This window comes from Camarhynchus parvulus, chromosome 5 (genome assembly GCF_901933205.1).
Source record: "Camarhynchus parvulus chromosome 5, STF_HiC, whole genome shotgun sequence".
NCBI lineage: Eukaryota > Metazoa > Chordata > Aves > Passeriformes > Thraupidae > Camarhynchus > Camarhynchus parvulus.
The window spans coordinates 38,987,790-39,006,252 of record NC_044575.1 but is presented as its reverse complement, the minus strand read 5'-3'; the positions used below and the strand labels follow the sequence as shown (position 1 = coordinate 39,006,252).

General features: G+C 51.9%; 1 protein-coding gene across 1 annotated transcript; it reads right to left on the bottom strand.

Moving 5' to 3' along the window:
* Window positions 1–169: 169 nt before the first annotated feature.
* On the bottom strand, window positions 170–17,896 carry JDP2 (Jun dimerization protein 2). The gene is made up of 4 exons (XM_030949412.1): window positions 17,833–17,896; window positions 6,687–6,910; window positions 2,061–2,165; window positions 170–1,218 (listed from the first exon to the last, which is right to left on the bottom strand). The coding sequence occupies exons 2-4, from the start codon at window positions 6,885–6,887 to the stop codon at window positions 1,033–1,035; spliced, it is 492 nt and encodes a 163-aa protein (XP_030805272.1). The 5' UTR covers window positions 6,888–6,910; window positions 17,833–17,896; the 3' UTR covers window positions 170–1,032.
* Between the last annotated feature and the right edge of the window lie 567 nt (window positions 17,897–18,463).

The following is an 18,463-nucleotide window of genomic DNA, read 5'->3' as shown; positions in this document are numbered from 1 at the left end:
AGAGCTGCCTCCAAGCTTGCCAGCTTTCTAGGGTGAATTCTCCTGGCCCACATCTGCTAACACAATCATCAAACCAGCTCTGGGATCTGCTCCACTGTGCCACTGAGCCAGGAACCCACTGCTGCAGCAGTGCTGACCCAAACAGAGCTACAGGAGGACAGCGTACGCAAAGGTAACATTTACTGAGAGATACAGAACTGAGTATTATGAAGGACATACATGGATGGAGAGGGTAGCGACACCACTGCAGAGGGCAGCTTGGACCCCCTTCCCAGCATGCCAGGAAAGGAGCTGGATGCCACCGGACAAGTAACACAATGGAGATAACTGTGGCATATGTGTTTGTAACAAACAGACCATTATAACATACATTTCTATGGGATCACATCTAGTGATTATATAAATCCATATAGAGATCACTGTATAAAAACTTTGTAAAAAATACTTTAAAAAAGTGTAAAAATGTGCATTCAAAAGCACGGCCGACACGGACAGCTGGGCTGTAAACATTATACTGAGTGTGCTTGTGGGGGGCGCCTGCGCCACCGAGCCCCGACAGGCCTGCCCACCAGATGGGGCTGCATCAAGTGTTTGTGGTTCTTGGGTTTGGGTTTCCCTCCGGAGCGTGCGCCAGGAGCAGCAGCAGCCTCTGGGCAGGGTGCTGGTGGGCACTGCCCAGCTGCCACTCCTCAGCCTGCAGCCCCTGCTACCCACGGGCTGCCTGCTCCTTGCAGGACACGCTGTGGCTTTGTGGGTCCCAGGGCTGAGGGCAGGCTGAAGGGCTGTGATGATGCATCACAGGGAGGCTGCCCTCACTGGCACCACCAGCCCTGCTCCCAGGTTCAGCCTCAGAGTACATGGTTGGCAGGTTCCTGATCTTCTCTGTTCCCATGTTTGGTCCATAGTTCCCAAGGAAGCCCACTGGGTCCTGGCTGCACCAGGCCTGGGTGTACAGTTCTTCATACAGTACATACATTAGAGACCCTGGAAGACCCTGTGCCACTGTCTCCTCCTCGTGGCCCTGTGCCACCTTCACTTCTTCTCTAGCTGCTCCAGCAGTGGGTTGGCTTCACTCTCAGGTGTCTTGATGCTGTCTGTCCGCACGATGCAGGTGGGACGGTGCCGGTTCAGCATCAGGATGAGCTGCTGCCTCTCCTGTTTCAGCTCTTCTATCTGGGCCTTCAGCTCAGCATTCATGAGCTCTAGACGCTCAGACTCCTAGCAGGACAGGAACACAACCGCATGTGACTTTATCTAGCAGGACAAGACACAAGAAACAATTTGGCCAACATGCCACCTCTGCTCGGTGCTGTCCCTCAGCCCCTGCAGCAGGGGAGCAGGCTGAAGACCTGCCAAGGCATCACATCCCTCCAGGCAGTTCATCCCCAGCCCTGCTGCCTCATGCTTGGCACTTAGTGCTGTCACACAGAAACACACAGCCACCACCTGGGGCAGGTCTCTGCCACACCCCAGCAAAACCTGTGTCCGGCTGCTTTCCGTGCTCTGGTAAGGTGTTTGGGGACAAACCCATGCTTAAGTTTTCACCCAGCCCATCTGTAAGCATCTGCCCTTGTGAAATGACTCCTTCCAAGTTGTGTCATCTGCCCATGTCTCACCACTGTTTGCAGAAAAACAGCAAGGTGCTGTGACAGTTTTTCTGCCCTGGGGCTAGAGGTGGAGTGAGCATCTGGCCTCTGAGTGGGAAAATCTTTAGGACTTCGGTCAAGGGGTCAGCACACTGCCAGCCCCTGTCCTGTGCCACACTCATATGGTGTTCCTGCTGCAGCACTGAGGCAGAGACATTATTATTCTTCTCTCACCCCAAGCCTGGAGCCAACCTCCACCCCTCTCCAGCCCTGGTACCAGGGGTAAGCTCTGCCTGGGTGCATACATGGCCACCACCTTCACAGCCTCACCAAAAGCGGAGGCTGTATTTTCCCAGATAAAGGCACTGGAGCAAGGGGGGGCAGAGGGGAAGCTCAGGAGGCAATGTTTCCTGCAGCTGGAGCACTGTTCTAGGGAGGTCCCTGCTGTGCCCTGGGACAGACTGGGGCACCCACCCGCTGCAGGAACTCCGTCCTCTCCTTCTTCTTGTTACGACATCGTGCAGCTGCTACTTTGTTTTTCTCCCGGCGCCTTTTCCTCCTCTCTTCTTCCTCATCCAACTATAACAAGACAGAGAAACCCAGATCAGAGCCAGCAGAAGCGGGCTGGGGCAGGAGTTGGGGGTGAGCACGTGGCAGCCCTACCCCACGGCAGGGCAACGTGGCAGCCACCTGGTCACGGGCCACCAGCAACACGACTTAATCCTCATGGAACCAGGTATGCTGCTGCTACAGCCTCTACCTCCACTCTGTGGGAACACAGAGAGGGAGACCTGTACCCACAGCTGAGGACATGGCTGGTAGGGGACAGATAGCCCTTCACAGGGCTGCTCCCTCCCTGAGAGAGGGAAGAGACAGAGAATAGAGCCCCCTCCCAGAAACATGGCTGGTTTGTCACACAGACATCTACAGGCTCAGCTCTGTTAGCACAGACATTGAAAGCATCACACACGGCACCAAGGACAAGAGGCAGAAAAACCCAGAAGATACTGGAATGCGGCAGGCACAGCTAGGGTATCTGGGACTGTCTGCTGCAGCTTCAGCACTGTCTCAGTCACAGGGCCACCACAGTAAGGCAGGGACAGGTCCTGCATCCCCTGTGAGGGGGCAGGACACAGCAGTACCTGCACTGTCTGCCATGACTCAGTTCTCTGTGCTCTGACCCAAACCACACAGGCCAAGCCAATAGGCCCTATGGGTCAGAAAACCATAATCAAAGTACTTACTAATATATGCTGCAATGTGTAAATGGCCTATGGCATGCCTACATCCAGGAACCCAAACTAGCTCCTTCAAGAAAAATCTGAGTGCTGGAAAGCCCTGCCAAGTCAGGTTACGCTTTGCAGCATGGATAGAGAAGAAAAGGTCCCCAGTGTCTTCATCCACATTTGGCCTGGGTCTCTGAAATTTGAGGTGTCAGACTGAACTGCCTCATTCCTACCAACTGATAGCCGGTGGCCACAAGATCACCTCACATGCAGACACACCAGCAGTGCCTGATGCCAATGAAGGCTGCAGGGGTCATCATCCACAGTAGACTGTGCACACTGTTAACAGTCATCAACTCCAAAACCCACTAATCAAAACATCCCAGTGTGATGCACAAGGACTGGATGAAACATGGACTCAGCAGAGGTAGAGTGAAGGGGTGGCTTAAGCAAGCTGCATGTCCAATACACAGCACACAGCATGCTGTAGACGGCAATGTCTGAGCTTTACAGCACTAACAGTTTTGCATCTTTTCTACCTTGCTTTGGAAGCATTATACCACAGTTGCCATTTCAGCTGGGGTGAAAATATTAAGCAAAGCCAGCACAAGCTATGCACAGACTTCCATAATGCCAGGCTGCCACCATTCTTTTGGCAAGGCAGTGTCATGGGGCACCAATGTACCACACTTGGGAGAACTACAATGGGAACTGCACTGATACCCCCAAGTCCAGTCAGAAATGGACAGCTCACACTGCACCCACATAACTTAGATGTTACAGGTTAGCAGAAGTAATCTGGAAGGCACTAACTCTACATTCCACTGCCAGGTCTTGCAAAAGTCCCTGACAGAAATTGAGAGGAGGTGGACATCAGGGTAGATGCAATTCCCCTCTGCAAATTTACCAACTACACATCTACCCCTAAGACAGCTTCCTGGTCTGTTAGTTCCAGGATTACTAGGAGGGTGCATAGAGGTCGCTTGTGCTCATAGCTCTAAAGCTCAAAAAACGGCCCCAAACTTGGCTTCAAAACTACATCTTGGGGCCTAACAGCAACTGGAAGAGCAACCAGCAACTGCACCAGCCCTGGAAACTGCCTGACACCTCCATGCCCTGTTGGTCCATTCAACTAGAATTACAGAATAAATGACCTGTCTCTGACCCTGCCTCTACCCCACAGAGGGCCCAGCAAAGGTCCGTGTCCTTTAGATGGAATACAGATGCCCAAGGAAGGTGGCTCAACACAGACAGAAGAAGCTTGAACCCTTGGCTCTGCTTTTGAGCACAGCTCCTGTAGCTTCCTAGAAAATAGAAAAGTTTGGACAAGATCTTAAAGATCACCTAGTGTCAACCCCCCTGCCACAGGCAGGGACACCTTCCAGTACAGCAGTTGCTTAAAGCCCCATCCAGCCTGGTCTTGAACACTTCCAGGTATGAGGAATCCACAAATTCTCAGTGCAGGGAAGTTCTCTTTTCAAGACATCAGGTTTTCCCCATCTGCTTCTGCTTGATTTCAGTTCAAAAAGGTGGCATGGCCCTGGTGCTGAGGGTTAGGACGTTATTCAGAGGCACATGGGACAGTGATGATGTATCACCCAATAGCATGTCCCAGCAGTTGATTTCCAGGGGATCTCCATGGGTAGAAGTCCCTGTGGGGATGCCTCCTGAACTGCTTCAGTCAGCAGCCTCAGGGACTGAGGTGATCATCTGCCTGAGGGGCAGGGCTCAGTCCCAGAGGAGCACCCCAGGTGGGATTCAGGGGTGGAGGAGCCCAGCAGCATCTGTCTACACCTGTCCAAGAGGAGAGCAGCTTTCCCAGTGGGGCTATCCATCACCCTGCAGAGAAGCTGGCCCCCAGCACGCACTGGGTGGGTTTTGTGTGTGCTCCCAGGCACAAATACCCCAATGCCAGGAGATGCTGGTGCCCCAGCAGAGCGGAGAGAGCTGCCTTGGCCAGGCTCGTGGCAGGCAGCCTGCCCTGCCAGGCACCACAGAGTGGCACACCAGCACGCAGCATTCCTGGGCTCCAGCACCCTGCAAGAGGAAAGCAGCTGCAGGCTGCATTGCAAAACTGTGCGTGGGCAGCATCTTGGCTACTCATGGGATAAGCAGCTACTGCTACAGCTCCCTCAGGCTTTTGCTGCAAAGCCTTGCCAAGGGCAGCTCCATTTGCTGTCTTCAACTCCTCAGCTTCATGGGCCATGCAGGGGAGGAGCCGGCTGCATGGAAGGTAGCTGTGCAAGGGCTCTCAGTGGGTTTTCTCTTAGCTTTCCTCTACATGCTGCCTCAACAGCTGGCTCAGAGGACACTCAGCAATTCCAGTACCTGCTGCGGGGCAGAACCGCCCTGTCCCTGTCACACAGATGCCAGTGACATCACATACCCATGCCCACAAAAAGCAAAAGCAGTGGTTGCAGGGCCAGCCCAGAGGTGCCCAAAATGCCCCAGGAAAGGAGCTGGCCTGGAAAGACAGCATAGCCACAGAGTCACCCTCCTTCTTCCCCAACCCATGAAGCAAGGCAGGCACTGCAGACCATTCGCTGCATCAATACCCAGGCCAAGAGCTTGGAAGAGAATTTGGCTTCAGCTGCAAATCCATGACTGCTTTGCCCACAGAGGAACAAAAGCCATTAGCATCCCCCAGGGCCTTACAGTGGCCTCCCACAGTATCCTAGCCTCAGCTCTTCCCACTGCAGAGCTCTCTAGTCCTTCCCAGGCAACCTCCAGGCTGCACAAGCTGACTGGACACTCTTGGGCACAGAGCTCCTGTGCAAGGTGAGTAGATGAGCTACATCATACCAGTTCTACCCACAGGAGTCCACCTCAAACAGGTGGGGGGAAAGAACAGGGGTGCTCTGCACAGGTGGCTGCTGCTGAATTCTGCCAAAAAAATTGGGGTAAATCAAGTGTCAGCACCATTTGGAGAGCAGGTTGCCCCCTTGAACTCCTATTTTACTCCTTTCAGCTCACAGCTCATCACAGGCAGCTTTTCACATCATCCAGCACCTCCTTGCTCACGCTTCCAGAGAACACACATCACCCCATCCTCATATGGCATCATCTGAGGTAACCTCACCCAGAGCAAATGCTCTGTTCAGAAGGCTGTATATTGGACCTTCTAACAGCAGCCAGCACCCTCACCACCGTGGGACCTCTGGAACAGTGGGTTCCCAGCTCCATCCACAGGCAGTAGGAGGTGCAAACACTCACCACCAGCTCAGCCAGAGTCAAAGAGTGGACAACCAACACATGGGACATAAGGAAAACACTGTCCAAGCATCTCCCTGGTCCCTTCAGCCTGGTTCTGACATGGCAGCCTGTGGTACCAAGCAGAAACCACCCATCCTCCCCATCCCAGGAAACTCGAAGTGAAGCCAGGGCCCGCCCCAAGCAATGGGGCAGGGGCAGCTCCCAGCCAGCAGCACCTGTGGCACAGGCTGAGTCACTGACCACACACCCCATTCCTGCTGGAGAGACAACACCAATGCCAGAAGCACCAAGGGCTTGTTGACATGGGTCACAGGCTGTGTGACTTCTACTCTGGGTGCATGCTCCAACCTAGGGACACGTTGGCTGCAGCAGACCCCACTCCACATGCAGGGTTTGAGTTCAGATGGCTGCCAATTGCTGCACTGGACCAGGTCTGGGACATTGAGGCCACCAATGCCAGCCAGGGACAGGAGATCAGGCAGGCAGAAGAGGCAGCTAGTGGAGCAGCCGCTAACATGCATGCACATCACCAAACAGGGAGCTTATAAAACACGCTGCTGGCCACTGCTACCACAGCCAGGCACAGGCAGGAGGGAAACCCAGGCAAATGCAGACAACAGCCCTGCAGGGCCACCTGCAGCCAGCAGCCTCCAATACTCACCTCACTTTTGACAGGCTGGGGTCTCTTGCCAAGCTTCACCTCCAGGAACTGGAGCGGCGAGATCATGGCCCCGATGTTGCGGATGTCGGCGCACTTGAGCTCCTCAGCGGTCAGGGCCGTGCCCGGCAGCCCCGTCAGGGGGCCCAGCCCAGGCAGCGCTCCGGCCGCCAGCGACGGGTCGGGGATCTGCCCTGGCATCATAGCAGGGGACACGGCTTCCTGGGCTGGAGGGGGACAGACACATCCCATTACAACCAGTGACAGGGCTTCATGGCACACAGCACAGGACAGACTCGTGCTACAGTCCCATCACCTACAGGGGTATGAATCAAGGCAGACCTTCTCCCTCAGGAAGGGCAAAGGCAGAGAATAAGCAGAATCTGTATTACAGAAACCAAAAAATATGAATCCTGCCAGGAAGAATAGGCTACTGGGGTAGATCAGTCAGGAAGGGAAGACACCTGAGACTCAAAGCACCAGAAGAACAGGAGCTGGCTGCAATGACAGTGATGTGATCCCATGGACCCCTTCTCTGGAGTACAGCGGATCAAGGTTTGCTTTTAGCTGAATTTTGATTAATTAATGTGTGGATTATTAGTACAAGAAGAAAATGGCACAAGTAGGACCACAATATGCCCTAGGCTGGATTCCTTCTGGGCAGGCTCAGCCACTGGTCAGGGCTGGAACACAGCACACAAAGACCACAAATAAAACTGCAACAAAAAATACCCGCCACTGTACAAACATCTCTCAGCGCAGACATGAGGAAACAAAGGCTGGAGGGGAAGGGAAATGGTGCAAGGTTCAAAAATCCTCTTCTATCATGAAAGAAAGAAAAAAAGTGAGAATAGGATCAAGGCAAACTTCAGCAAGTCACTTATAGGAAGGTGAAAGGGAGTTATCAGTAACTATGAAGAACAAGCAGCAAAGATATAATAAAATTAAACCTAAAATGGGAAGTCCATAGGGCTGGAGCTGTTACATCAGTCCAAAAGCCATTGGAGCAGATGGTTGTTGGCTGCAATGCAGATACATCCCTGCTGTGTAACTGGCCTGGGACATTCACAAGTTACCTACTTACAACACTTACTGCTGTCCACACAGCAGCCATTTGCCCCTCTTCTTCAACTCAACCACACATCCCAGTGTGTGTGCACTGCTCTCCTTGCTCTGCCCATCCAGAGAACTTCCAGCACACTGTAGGAGCCTCCAGGCACCCACCCCCTTCTGCCTCTGTGCAGGAGGCACCAACACAGCAGGGAAAAGGACCACCAATGTCAAGAGAGAAACAGACTAAAGGAGTGGACACAAAATCTCAGTGTGCAGCTTCCTGCAATCACAGGAGCCAGTCAGAAGGCAGGATTCAACAAACAGCTGGGGAAACTCATGGAGGCTCTCACAGCACCAAGTGTCAGAGAAAGGAGGAGCATTAAATGAGGGATAACATGCACTTGCCCTGGTCTTTCCAAAACATCCTCTCTCACCTGCTGAGAGAGCAGGTAACAGGAGATACAGAATTTTGGCCTGGGCAGTGCAGTTGTGCAGACTCACACACACACGTAGCCAAGCCAGCTGCCACAGCTGCTCAGCACTTGCCATCCTGGGGTGACAAATCTATGTCAGCACCAGGCTGACGACTTGAGTAAAGCTGCATGTGAGACAGAACTGCTGGATCACAGAATCACAGAACAGCTGAGGCTGGGAGGGATCTCTGGAGATTGCCTGGTCCAACTGTCCTGCTCAGGTGGAGTCAGTGGGAGTAGGCTGAACAGGGTTAATCATGACAAACAGAGAAGTTAAGGATTTCTTGGCACTGGCACATCCCTTTTCCCATGAGGTTATTTAATATATTTGTTAATGTGCAGGAACCAGAGATAAGCAGCAGAAGGAAAGGAAAAACAAGCATAGAGGCTAGTCAAGGGCAGAGAGGCTAATGCAAGCTCCACAGCATCCAGCACAGGTGCTGTGCAAGCTGTATTGGGTGACAGACAGAATGATTTGCAGCAGAGAGTGTCTACAACCTGCAATGAGCTGTGAGTGTCAAACAGTCTAATCTGCCAATGAAGAGGTCCAGGTGTCAGCATGAGATGTCCCCTGGCAGGGTTTGCTCAGCTGTGACCAAGAAGACTTGGGAAAGAGCAGGGAAAGCAGATGCAGCAAGACAGAAACCATAAAGAGGAATCAAGCCCTCTGCTCCAGTCATCCTTTAGGAGACAGAAAGGGGAGAGCAAGCCAGTGTTCAGCAGTGCTGGGAGCATTGCTGAGGGGAGAGGAAGCTGGGCAGGGAGGAGGTGATCTGCATAAGGTCATTAAAGCCTGAACAGAATACAGGAAAGACAGACAAGTAACTTCCCAAGAGAAGAGATACTCCCTGATGAAATGGACTCCCATTTGGTGACAGAAAAGAAAGAGAAAATAGTTGGTAATGATACTTGGCCTCAGAAAAGACTACAAGTCAACTCCTTGAGACTGCAAAGACCTAAATTGATGCAAAGTATTCATTCTTCCACAGAGATCTCTAAACTAGAAAAATGTAATTCCACATCTGCAGTGGAATCTTATACTGACATCTTGTACCAGAATCTGCACCAACATCTTCTAAGGTGCCCAGAGATGCCCAGTGCAGCTGGACTCTGAAGCTGCAAGCTACCTCCCTCCCCCTTCCTTTCAGGCCTACACAAGGCTGAGATGCTCCACTCCTCCAGAAATAAGTACCATCACACCCTTAGGCTGCACTGCAGACAGGAAAACACAAGTTATTTAGGGAGTGTGGCTAAATCCCTGTCACCTTCCTCACAGATCATCCCTCTCCAGCAGGAAGGCACCTGGTCAATGAGGTGGATGACAAAGGGGAGGTGAATTCAGAGGTTCTTCCCAGGACAGAGCTGTATGGGGTTAAATCCAGTCTACCATTTTGGGATAGCTGCATACACTGCAGAGCTGGCCATTTCCCTGATGCTGCCACCAAGATGACATGCTGTGGCACTGGGGAAGACACCTGCCAACAGCAGCGCAGCCCAAGCCAGCAATCCCACAGGTGTCCATCACCAGCTTGAACAGCTTACATCAAAATTTAAAAAATAAAATAGAAAAATAATCAATAGCAAAGTATATGAGCATCCACTTAAAGTCTCTCATAGACTGATTTGGGGCCCTGACCCACCCTTTCACAGGCTTCAGGATGAGAATGGACTTGAACCCAGCACTGGACTTGGAGGACCAGAATGGATTTTGTTTTAATTTATTCATAGAATCACAGAATATGCTGAGCTGGAGGGACCCATCAGGATCATTGAGTCCATTCCTGACACGGCACAGGATAGTCCAAGAGTCACACCATGTGCCTTAGACTGTTGTCCAGACACTTACTGAACTCTGTCAGGCTTGGTTCGTGACCACTTCCCTGGGGAGCCTGTTCTAGCACCCAACCACCCTCTGGATGAAAAACCTTTTTCTCACATCCAACCTAAACCTCCCCTGCCTCAGCTTCATGCATTTCCTTGTGTCCTGTCACTGGTCACAAGAGTCCCTGCCCCTCCTCTACCCCTCACAAGGAAGTTGTAGACTGCAGTGAGGTCTCCCCTCAGTCTCTTCTTCTGCAGGCTGAGCAGACCAAGTGACCTCAGCCACTCCTGATGCAGTTTCCCCTCCAGACTCTTCACCATCCTCATGGCACTCCTTTGGATGCCCTCTAATGGCTTAATCTCTTTTCTCTATCGTGGTGCCCAAAACTGCTCACAGCATTCAAGGTGAGGCCACATGTGCGTGGAGCAGAGCAGGACAATCCCCTCTCTTGACTGGCTGGCCATGCTGTGCTTAATTTTCTTCCATCATGACATGCAGTTGACAGCACCCAGGCTAGACAGTCCAGGTCCTCATGCAGACTGAATATAGGGTCACTGCAATCAGCCCCCTCCCCATGCACTCCTGAGCCTGGGGCAGATCCCTGGGGACAAGTGGCTAAAGATTTGAGAAAACACTGTGTTTTCTCCAGCACATCTTCTTCTGCATCTCTGATCTGGTAGCTTGATATGCCTTGAAACAGCCTCTGTACCAGTGTAACACATAGCACAGGTCAGAGTGAAGGGGCTGGCCCAGTATCCAATATGCTCTAAAAATTTATCCTGGATCCAGGGAGTGCAGTGCCAAAGCCCACATCACACCTACATCAGTGGAAACTAAATTTTAAGCTCATCAAACCAAAGTGCCAGAAGCCTTCTGGATAACCATAAACCTGCACATTAAGATGAGCTGAGAACTACGTAGAAAGGGGGGAAAGTGTCTTCTACAGGTGAGAGCTTGCTCAAGGGCCAGAAAGCTCAGGAGCACATTGAGAACTGCCAAGAGTCAAGCTGAGTTAGGCCTTGGAGAGGAACATAACACCATTCCCAGCAGGGCTATAACCATGGAAATAAAAAGGAATGAGGAGAGGTGCCATCCCTCTCTGCAGAGCAGGGGTGCAGTAACAGATCATGTCCCCAGGTCCTGAGGGCGCTCAGCCCCAGGCACTGTCACTCCTGCTGATTGGAAGGACTCAAACTTGAACAAACTCTTAAGTTTGTTCCACTCCTTTGCTTCTTCCTAATGTAAGCCCAACTTCCTTTTCATGCCAAGTCCCAGATACTTTCCCATTCTTTTCTGGAGAGTGCCAGAGGTAAGTTGTACTTTGATCATGTGAAAAAGCCAGTGTATGGAATTCTATTTAATATTTCAGTCTTCCTTCCAAAGCTGTTATCTGGCAGACATGGACATGCCTACCTATAGCTCCAGCATACTGGTACCACATTCACATGGTAGGGCAGAACTTTAAAGCTCAGGATCTGAGTTTGACCTTTAAGTTGCAGCTCTTCAACAGCCACATCTGGCTGGATAGGGTGAATACAGCTGGTGCCTTGCCAATTCTTAATTAGTTTCTGGATATTCCCTTGCAGCATTTGCTATTTCTAAGGCACACAAACCAACTCACCACTGCATTCATTCACTTTGCTTTAGTTGGGATTCCTATTATATTTTTTTCTTTTCAGAGCTGATAAATAACACAGCCATTTTCCTCAATGCCAGGTGGTCTTTCAACATCTCCTTACATGAGCTTGGAAATGTCATGTCTTCAGTACAACCTAGCTTTCTGCTGTCCTATATTTGAGCTACACAATTCCTTTGTATGCATTGTATCAGCTATGCTTTTGCACATAATGAAGCCAATAGCAACACATCAAGGGGAAAGAGAATGTGCAGTCTTGCACAGGACCATTGGACCAGCATGACACCAGCTTCTTGAGTCTACATTCACCATTACTCTGCCTTCTGCACCAACACTATTCATCATTTTGTGCCATGACATCAAGATGCTCCAGAGTGAATCAGGAGACAGAGAAGGTTTTCTTAAAACTTCAGTTCAATGATGAGTACCTTATACCATTCATTGCTCTGTTCAGCAATGATCTTTGCAGCAAAAATCCGGTAAACACGTGATTTCACAGGTCAAAATTCAGTTTTTATTTCTTTAGCTTTGCCTCTACACTCCCTTATTCTGGTTAAAATGCTGTAACACAAGACTTGACCTCTTGCCGAAATGTCTGTAAACCCTCCTGATAATTGCAGCAACTTTTGCATCCTTGCTTTGGCACTGTTCTTCCTGTGGCTTCAATCAACTCAGTTATTTTATCAGCAGTCTCACACTCAAAAAGCTGACAGCAGTACAGCTTTCTTTGCTCACCTCGGTTTTGCTGCATCTTTCCCACCAGTTTCAAGTGTTTGTGTGCTTTGTTCCCCAATTATGTCCTTATGGTCAGCAGTCTGTGACACTGGTTGATTTAATATTTCTTAAAGGCAGCACCCATTACTCTTAGTTTATCTCCTACTGCCAGAGTCTGTTATCTTCTGGAAACCACAGCCTAGAGGGAAGAAGCTTTACCAAGTTGTTTCTGTCCCATACACTTGCTCAGCTTCCTCAGTGCACTGCCCCCACAAACCTTTCTATTCTTTCTCCTGCAGTTCTAATCTTCATGTTCTTGGGCTTTTTTTTGGTTTTTTTTTAATGGGTTGGGTTTTTTCCTCTTCCTATACTGATTTGGTTGCTGATTTTTCAGGGGACTCTTTGTTTGGCTTTGTGTTTGTTTTGTTTTTGTTTTCTAAGAAGCTGATGTTTGCACAGCAGTTACAGCATAAATCTAACATGCATAGGCATAATTCATATAACCCAGGGGGCTTGTGCTTCCCTTGCTAGCCTGTATTCACACCCCTCCTGCCACATCTTCACTGCTATTCTTACCCAGACTAAAACTGGCACAGGAGTGCCTACCTGTGTTGAAATCAGGCATTCAATTTCCTGCACATAAACTGCCTCAGTTTGTATCCACCATCCTATGCATCCAGAGGTTGTTTCTTTATAAACCAAATGCAGCTGCTACTGTTGCACCATGAGCATCATCCTGCAGAGATGACCATGACATCCCAAAGCAGGCTATGACAGTCACTTCAATTTAACTTGCCATTACTGCCTTATCTCTGGTGTCAGCTTCCTTGGTGAGAGTGAGGGCTATTTGCAGCCTTATTATCAGTTTTGCTGTCTATAATACAATCAGTTTCTTACAACATAAGCTATTTCACATGTGCTGACATTTATAATGGTTGATCCAAGTACCCTTCTGATGCTCAGAGAGCCAGTCTAGCATCTAATACTGCTAGCCAGCAGATTCTGACACTCTGTACCTGCCAGCATGTTTCTCTTTTGCCCATGTTAAGCACTGCACTAAGGCATAGTCCTACCAGCCCTTCTCCATGCTGCCTGCAGAATAAGGTGCCTGCCTTTACTTGTCAGCTGCCACGCATCAGAGCACTGCTGGAGTCTGTGAGCCACCATACAAGCAATCTTTGAGCTCTTCATCAGTGTGGTAGCACCTAGCACAACATTGCCATTTGTATGTACTGTCTTGGAGCACCCAAGTCACAGTAACTGGCCTTTCATCTGCTCCTGGCCAACAGGGAACAATAATTCTGATTTGGAGATCAGAAGCAGTGCTACCAGCTTCTAGTTCCTTAGATTCTACTCTGCTTTACTGCCATTTTTAAACTTTTTTTAAGCTTCTGACTATCAAGTTACTTCAGTCTGTATGTCATACATTGAATCTATCTAGTTCCTTCTGTGAGCAGAAGGATGATTTATAGGAAAGCCCTTTCCTGACATACCTAACTTCTTATGAACCAAGAATGTAACCTCCTAAACAAAGACAGGGCAGTTGGTTACCACTCTTTCTCTGAAGCTCTGAGCCACTTGCTTTTTTCCATCTGGACTCTTCTGAGAATACTGCAGAGTGCTGATAACCTGAAGCCCACAGACCTTCTTCCACTTCAAGGTTCAGGCCCCAGTGGGAACAGATGAAGGCAGTAAGACACTATCCCATATTCCCAGTGCCACAAGTACCTTCCCCTGCAATTAGAGCTTTCTTCTGCTATCTAAAACATGATACTGTCCCATTGCCACACAATTCTATCTGCTCTAGATGTATTTAATTTTGAGTAGCACCTTATATCTTCTGGCTAGCTGCTTCTGCTCTGCACCGTTAAAGGCAGAAACTTGCAGAGCCAGTGCCAAGCACCACAGTGAACAAAGTTATTTGCCAAACATCAGAACACAGCAGCAGACAAGCCCTTTGGAGGTAACCAGTCTTTTCAGACCCCCATGCAGTAGCTCTGGCAAACATGGACTTTAACAACAGCCATGGCGCATTCATTCATTCAGTTGCTAAAGCTGTTGATGCCAAGGAACCCACCACCTATAGCATACTGAAAAGCTGCAGTGACACCAACAGGGATAAAAACATTCATGCTCTCTCTTTCCTGAGCACCTAACATTACTTACTGTTTTATGGCATCACAGAAATCCCCCTTGTTTAAGGGCCAGGTAAAGGCATGCTCACAGCATGGCCTATCAAGAGCACTGAGGCAGAGCACACCATGTCAGAATGCAGGACACTGCAGTACCTCACTACTCACTGTAGTGCCCCCACACCCCATTTCCATCCCAGAAGGGAGAGACAGCTCCTACAACCAGGTTCTAGGATTGCAGGTCCAAAGACATATCTGTGCCCTTCCCACAGACACTCCAAGCTGCCATTCTTGCTGCTCCTTTCCTCCCACAGGCAGCCCCCATGGTGGGAGAAGAGTTGCAGGGTTTGTGAACACACATACGTGTAACCTCCCACCCCTAGTTCAGAGTGAGTGGGGGGGCACAACGCTGAACAGAAGAAGGAGCTATGAAGAACTGTTCCTCAGGAGGTGGAATTCTAAACCTACTTCATGAGTGGGAACATTCTGGCTCAGTCCTGCACTTCTAGCTGGCAGGAAGATCATCCGAGTCATTGACAGACAGAAGGCTATGAGAAACTTTCTAAAAACAGGAATGCAAAGAGCCCTGCTGCCCTCCCTCCTCTTCTCCCATCAGGGAACCTCAGAGCTTCCTACATGTGCACATGGGGCAGCCCAGAGCAGACAGCATCTCCTTGGCAGAAATGCCATTTTGCAGCCCTTGCCCAGCTGAGTCTCACCATTAGGCCTCCACACCTGCCTGTCTAATGCTCTGACTTCTTGTCCCTTTCGTGAGGAGGGGGGATACTGGTTCTCCAGTCCTCAGCCTTAGAAATAATCTCCATTTGCCATGAGCAAAGCAGTCAGCTCACAGCCCTTCCTCCCTGAACATTTTCCTCCATACCTTCACAGGGCAGCAAAAAGCTCCAGTTTAGCTGCTCCCACCACTGCAATGCAGTGATTGACTTCCAAGCAACCTGCGACAGCAGGGTTCTGTACAGCACCTACCATAGCAAGGCTCCCCTACTACCATAGTTAATTGCAATAACTGCAAAAAATGCCATTAATTATCACAGTATTATTAAGATTGCAATTAATTATTTGAGGTTGCACCACCCACTGGACAGCAGCACAGAGCAGAAGGGTAAAAGCTAGCCTATTTGTACCTGAAGCAGCTCAAAGGGATTTGAGAAGGAAGGGATATCCTGGTCTGAGAAAACCTCAGTGTCTGAGCTGCAGCCTAACAACTGACTTGTTGAAATCACCAAGGACCTTCCATAACCACATGTGGCCAGGGCTAGAACCTTCTTCAAGAAGACAATCCTGCTCCAGCACAAAGCTCTGCCCTCAGGGGCCAAGGACGGCCTCAGAGATGACAGCCCTCACACCCCCTACAAACTCCTCAAAATGATGCCTTAAATACCAGGGTCATCCACAAAGACCTCTAATCCATATAAAGACCTGCTCTGGCTAGTTTGCAGCAGCACTGCTCAGCTCAGAAGCTCAGAGGCCCGTATGTGCCTTCAGCTCTCTGTCTGCATGTTAAAATAGCCTGCAATGTTTGGATTGATACTCTGGACAGTCCAAGCAACTGAGAAATGCAGCCAAAGACAGATGGCATCAGGTTTGCAGTGCCCCCTCCTTGCTGTACGGCACTGCAGGACACACACACATGCTGGCAAGGGGTCCCCTGCCTCACCATGGCTCTGCCCCCCTTGCTCTTGGGGCCAGGCCCACTAGGAACAGCCACTGCAGTGAAAAGAGTCTCTTACAGCTTCACATTCAAGGCATTGCATGCTGCCAAGAACCTGGCCCAGGCAATGCAGCTGAAGTAGCAAACACTAGCACAGGGAAGGAGACCACAGAACAGATGCTCAGTGCTCCTTGAGCAGTTGGACACACTGCTCAGATGGACAGGGCAGGAGGAGGCAAGAGGTCTGAGGGAGTATTTACTCTTCCTTGGCAAGGAATGCAGCACAGGGATCTCTGCATCCTGTAAAGAGGGAAATACTCAACTGTGAAGATGCAGGGAAAGCGTCCATAGGCATCTCAATGAGGAAGCAGAGGCAATGACCTGCACGCTAATTCAGCAGATTTTGTTAATTCCCCAGACACCAGGGGCAACCAATTGCTGCATGACCCAGTAATGATGTGGATGGCAGCCCTTACACCCACACACTTATCCCCTAGATGGGCAGGTTTTTGCATTTTTAAATCACTAAGATTCATGCTAAGAATCTGAACTCCAAAGACTGGCATTCACAGATGCCCTCCCACAAGCTTTTAGCAAAAAATTCCCAGGGCATACTCTGTCAAGAGCCTCCAGACACAAATTTTTATGCAAGTTTTCCCAAAACTAGCTAAAAAATCCTGGTCTGAGCTGCAGAAGCATTTGCTTCTGCTGAGCTCTTGGAGTCCAAGCACACACACATGCACACACACTCACAGTTTGGCAGTGGTTGTGTTCCAGGGCTGGTAATGCAAGCCATGGAGCAGGCTGCCAAGACAAGCAAGAGAACGAGCCAGGCCCTGTTTCATTGGCCACCATACGCTGCATATGGCCCTGGAACCAGCCAGCACAGTGTTCTCACCCTCCTTGAAGGCATAGGAGACCCTGTGTTTTCAAATACACCTCCACAGGGCCTTCATTAAAGGAAAATGGAAACATAATGTGGCTCTCGCTCCCCTGGTATTTCTCCCTTTCCCCCAATTTGCTCTCAAACCTATTTCCCTTCCGTGGAAAAAAGAAAAGTGCCTCCTGGAGCAGAGCGTGCAAAAGAATGCAACTTCCATTCAACTCCATGCCTGACTGCTAAAGCGGACTTGGGACCGCGCAGCGGGGGCACCTCCAGGGCCCCTTTCCTTCCCCGGGCCTCCCGGGCTGGAGACACGGCTGGCGACAGCAGGGCCGGCAGCCGCGGGGACCCGCGCCCCTCACCTGCGCGCCCGGCCGGCAGGTGAAGGGAGGGAGGGAGGGAGGCAGCGGCGCCCGAGGAGCGGGGGAGGCCGCCCCCGCCGCCCCGCAGCTCCTCGGTGCGGCAGCAGCCCCGAGCCCGGCACCTCCAGCCCCCGCGCGTCGCGGGCTGCGGGGGCAGCAGCCCGGCTCCGAGCCGCCCATGCCGCTGTGCCCGCCCCCGCGCAGGGTCTCCCGGCATCTCCGCCGTGCGCCCGAGCGCCCGCACAGCGGCACCCTGCCCGTGCCGCGGGACACGGGATGCTCCTCCGGGCGCCCCCGCTCCAGCCCCCGCTGTCCGCCACCCCCGCGGAGCCCCGCGCCGCCGCCCGCCCCTGCCGCAGTCCCGGCCCGCCCGGCGCGTTCCCCGCCCGCGCCCGTACCCACCGTGCAGGGCGACCGGGCTGCCGGGGTGCCCGCGGGGCCCGGCCGTAGGGGCCGGGCGCGGGCTGCAGGCTCAGCCCCGCCGCCTCCGCCGCTGCCCCGACCCCCGGGCCCCGCCGGTGCCGATGTCGGTGCCGGCCGCCGCCGGGGCGCCTCGGCCCGCCACCGCCCGCCGCCCCGGTGCGCGCCTCCCGCAGGCTGTGGCAGGCGGCGGGGTGGGTTGCATCAGCCCCGGTTATATAGCGGCCCCTGGGCTGCGGGGAGGGGTCGGGAATGCGGAACCGGCCGGGCTGCCAGCGCCACACGTCAGGGAGGGCGGGGGAGCGGGGCCGCGGGGCGGGGAGCGCCGCGCAGGGGTGGGACCAGCCGGGGCACCTCGACATCCCGCACCTCGGCATCCCGCACCCCACGGCCAGGCATCCCACACCTCACGGCCCGGAATCTCCGCATCCTGCACCCCGGGACTCCGTACCCGCCACCCTTCGGCCACCCTCTGCCCTCGCAGCCGGTACCTCCGCACGCTCCCGCAGCTCTTGACCCCTCCGCACCACGGCGCCCCCGGACCTCGCGCCCCGACCGGGTGCGCGTCTTCCCCGCGCTCCTATTGCGCCCCTCCCCACACTCTCTGCTTCCC

Excerpts from the sequence above, each read along its gene's own strand:
- JDP2 (XM_030949412.1), bottom strand. The coding sequence starts at position 6,887 with ATGATGCCAGGGCAGATCCCCGACCCGTCGCTGGCGGCCGGAGCGCTG. Across the intron at positions 2,166-6,686 it reads CCCAGCCTGTCAAAAGTGAG|TTGGATGAGGAAGAAGAGAG; the intron begins GTGAGTATTGGA and ends GTCTTGTTATAG. Across the intron at positions 1,219-2,060 it reads GGACGGAGTTCCTGCAGCGG|GAGTCTGAGCGTCTAGAGCT; the intron begins GTGGGTGCCCCA and ends CTGTCCTGCTAG.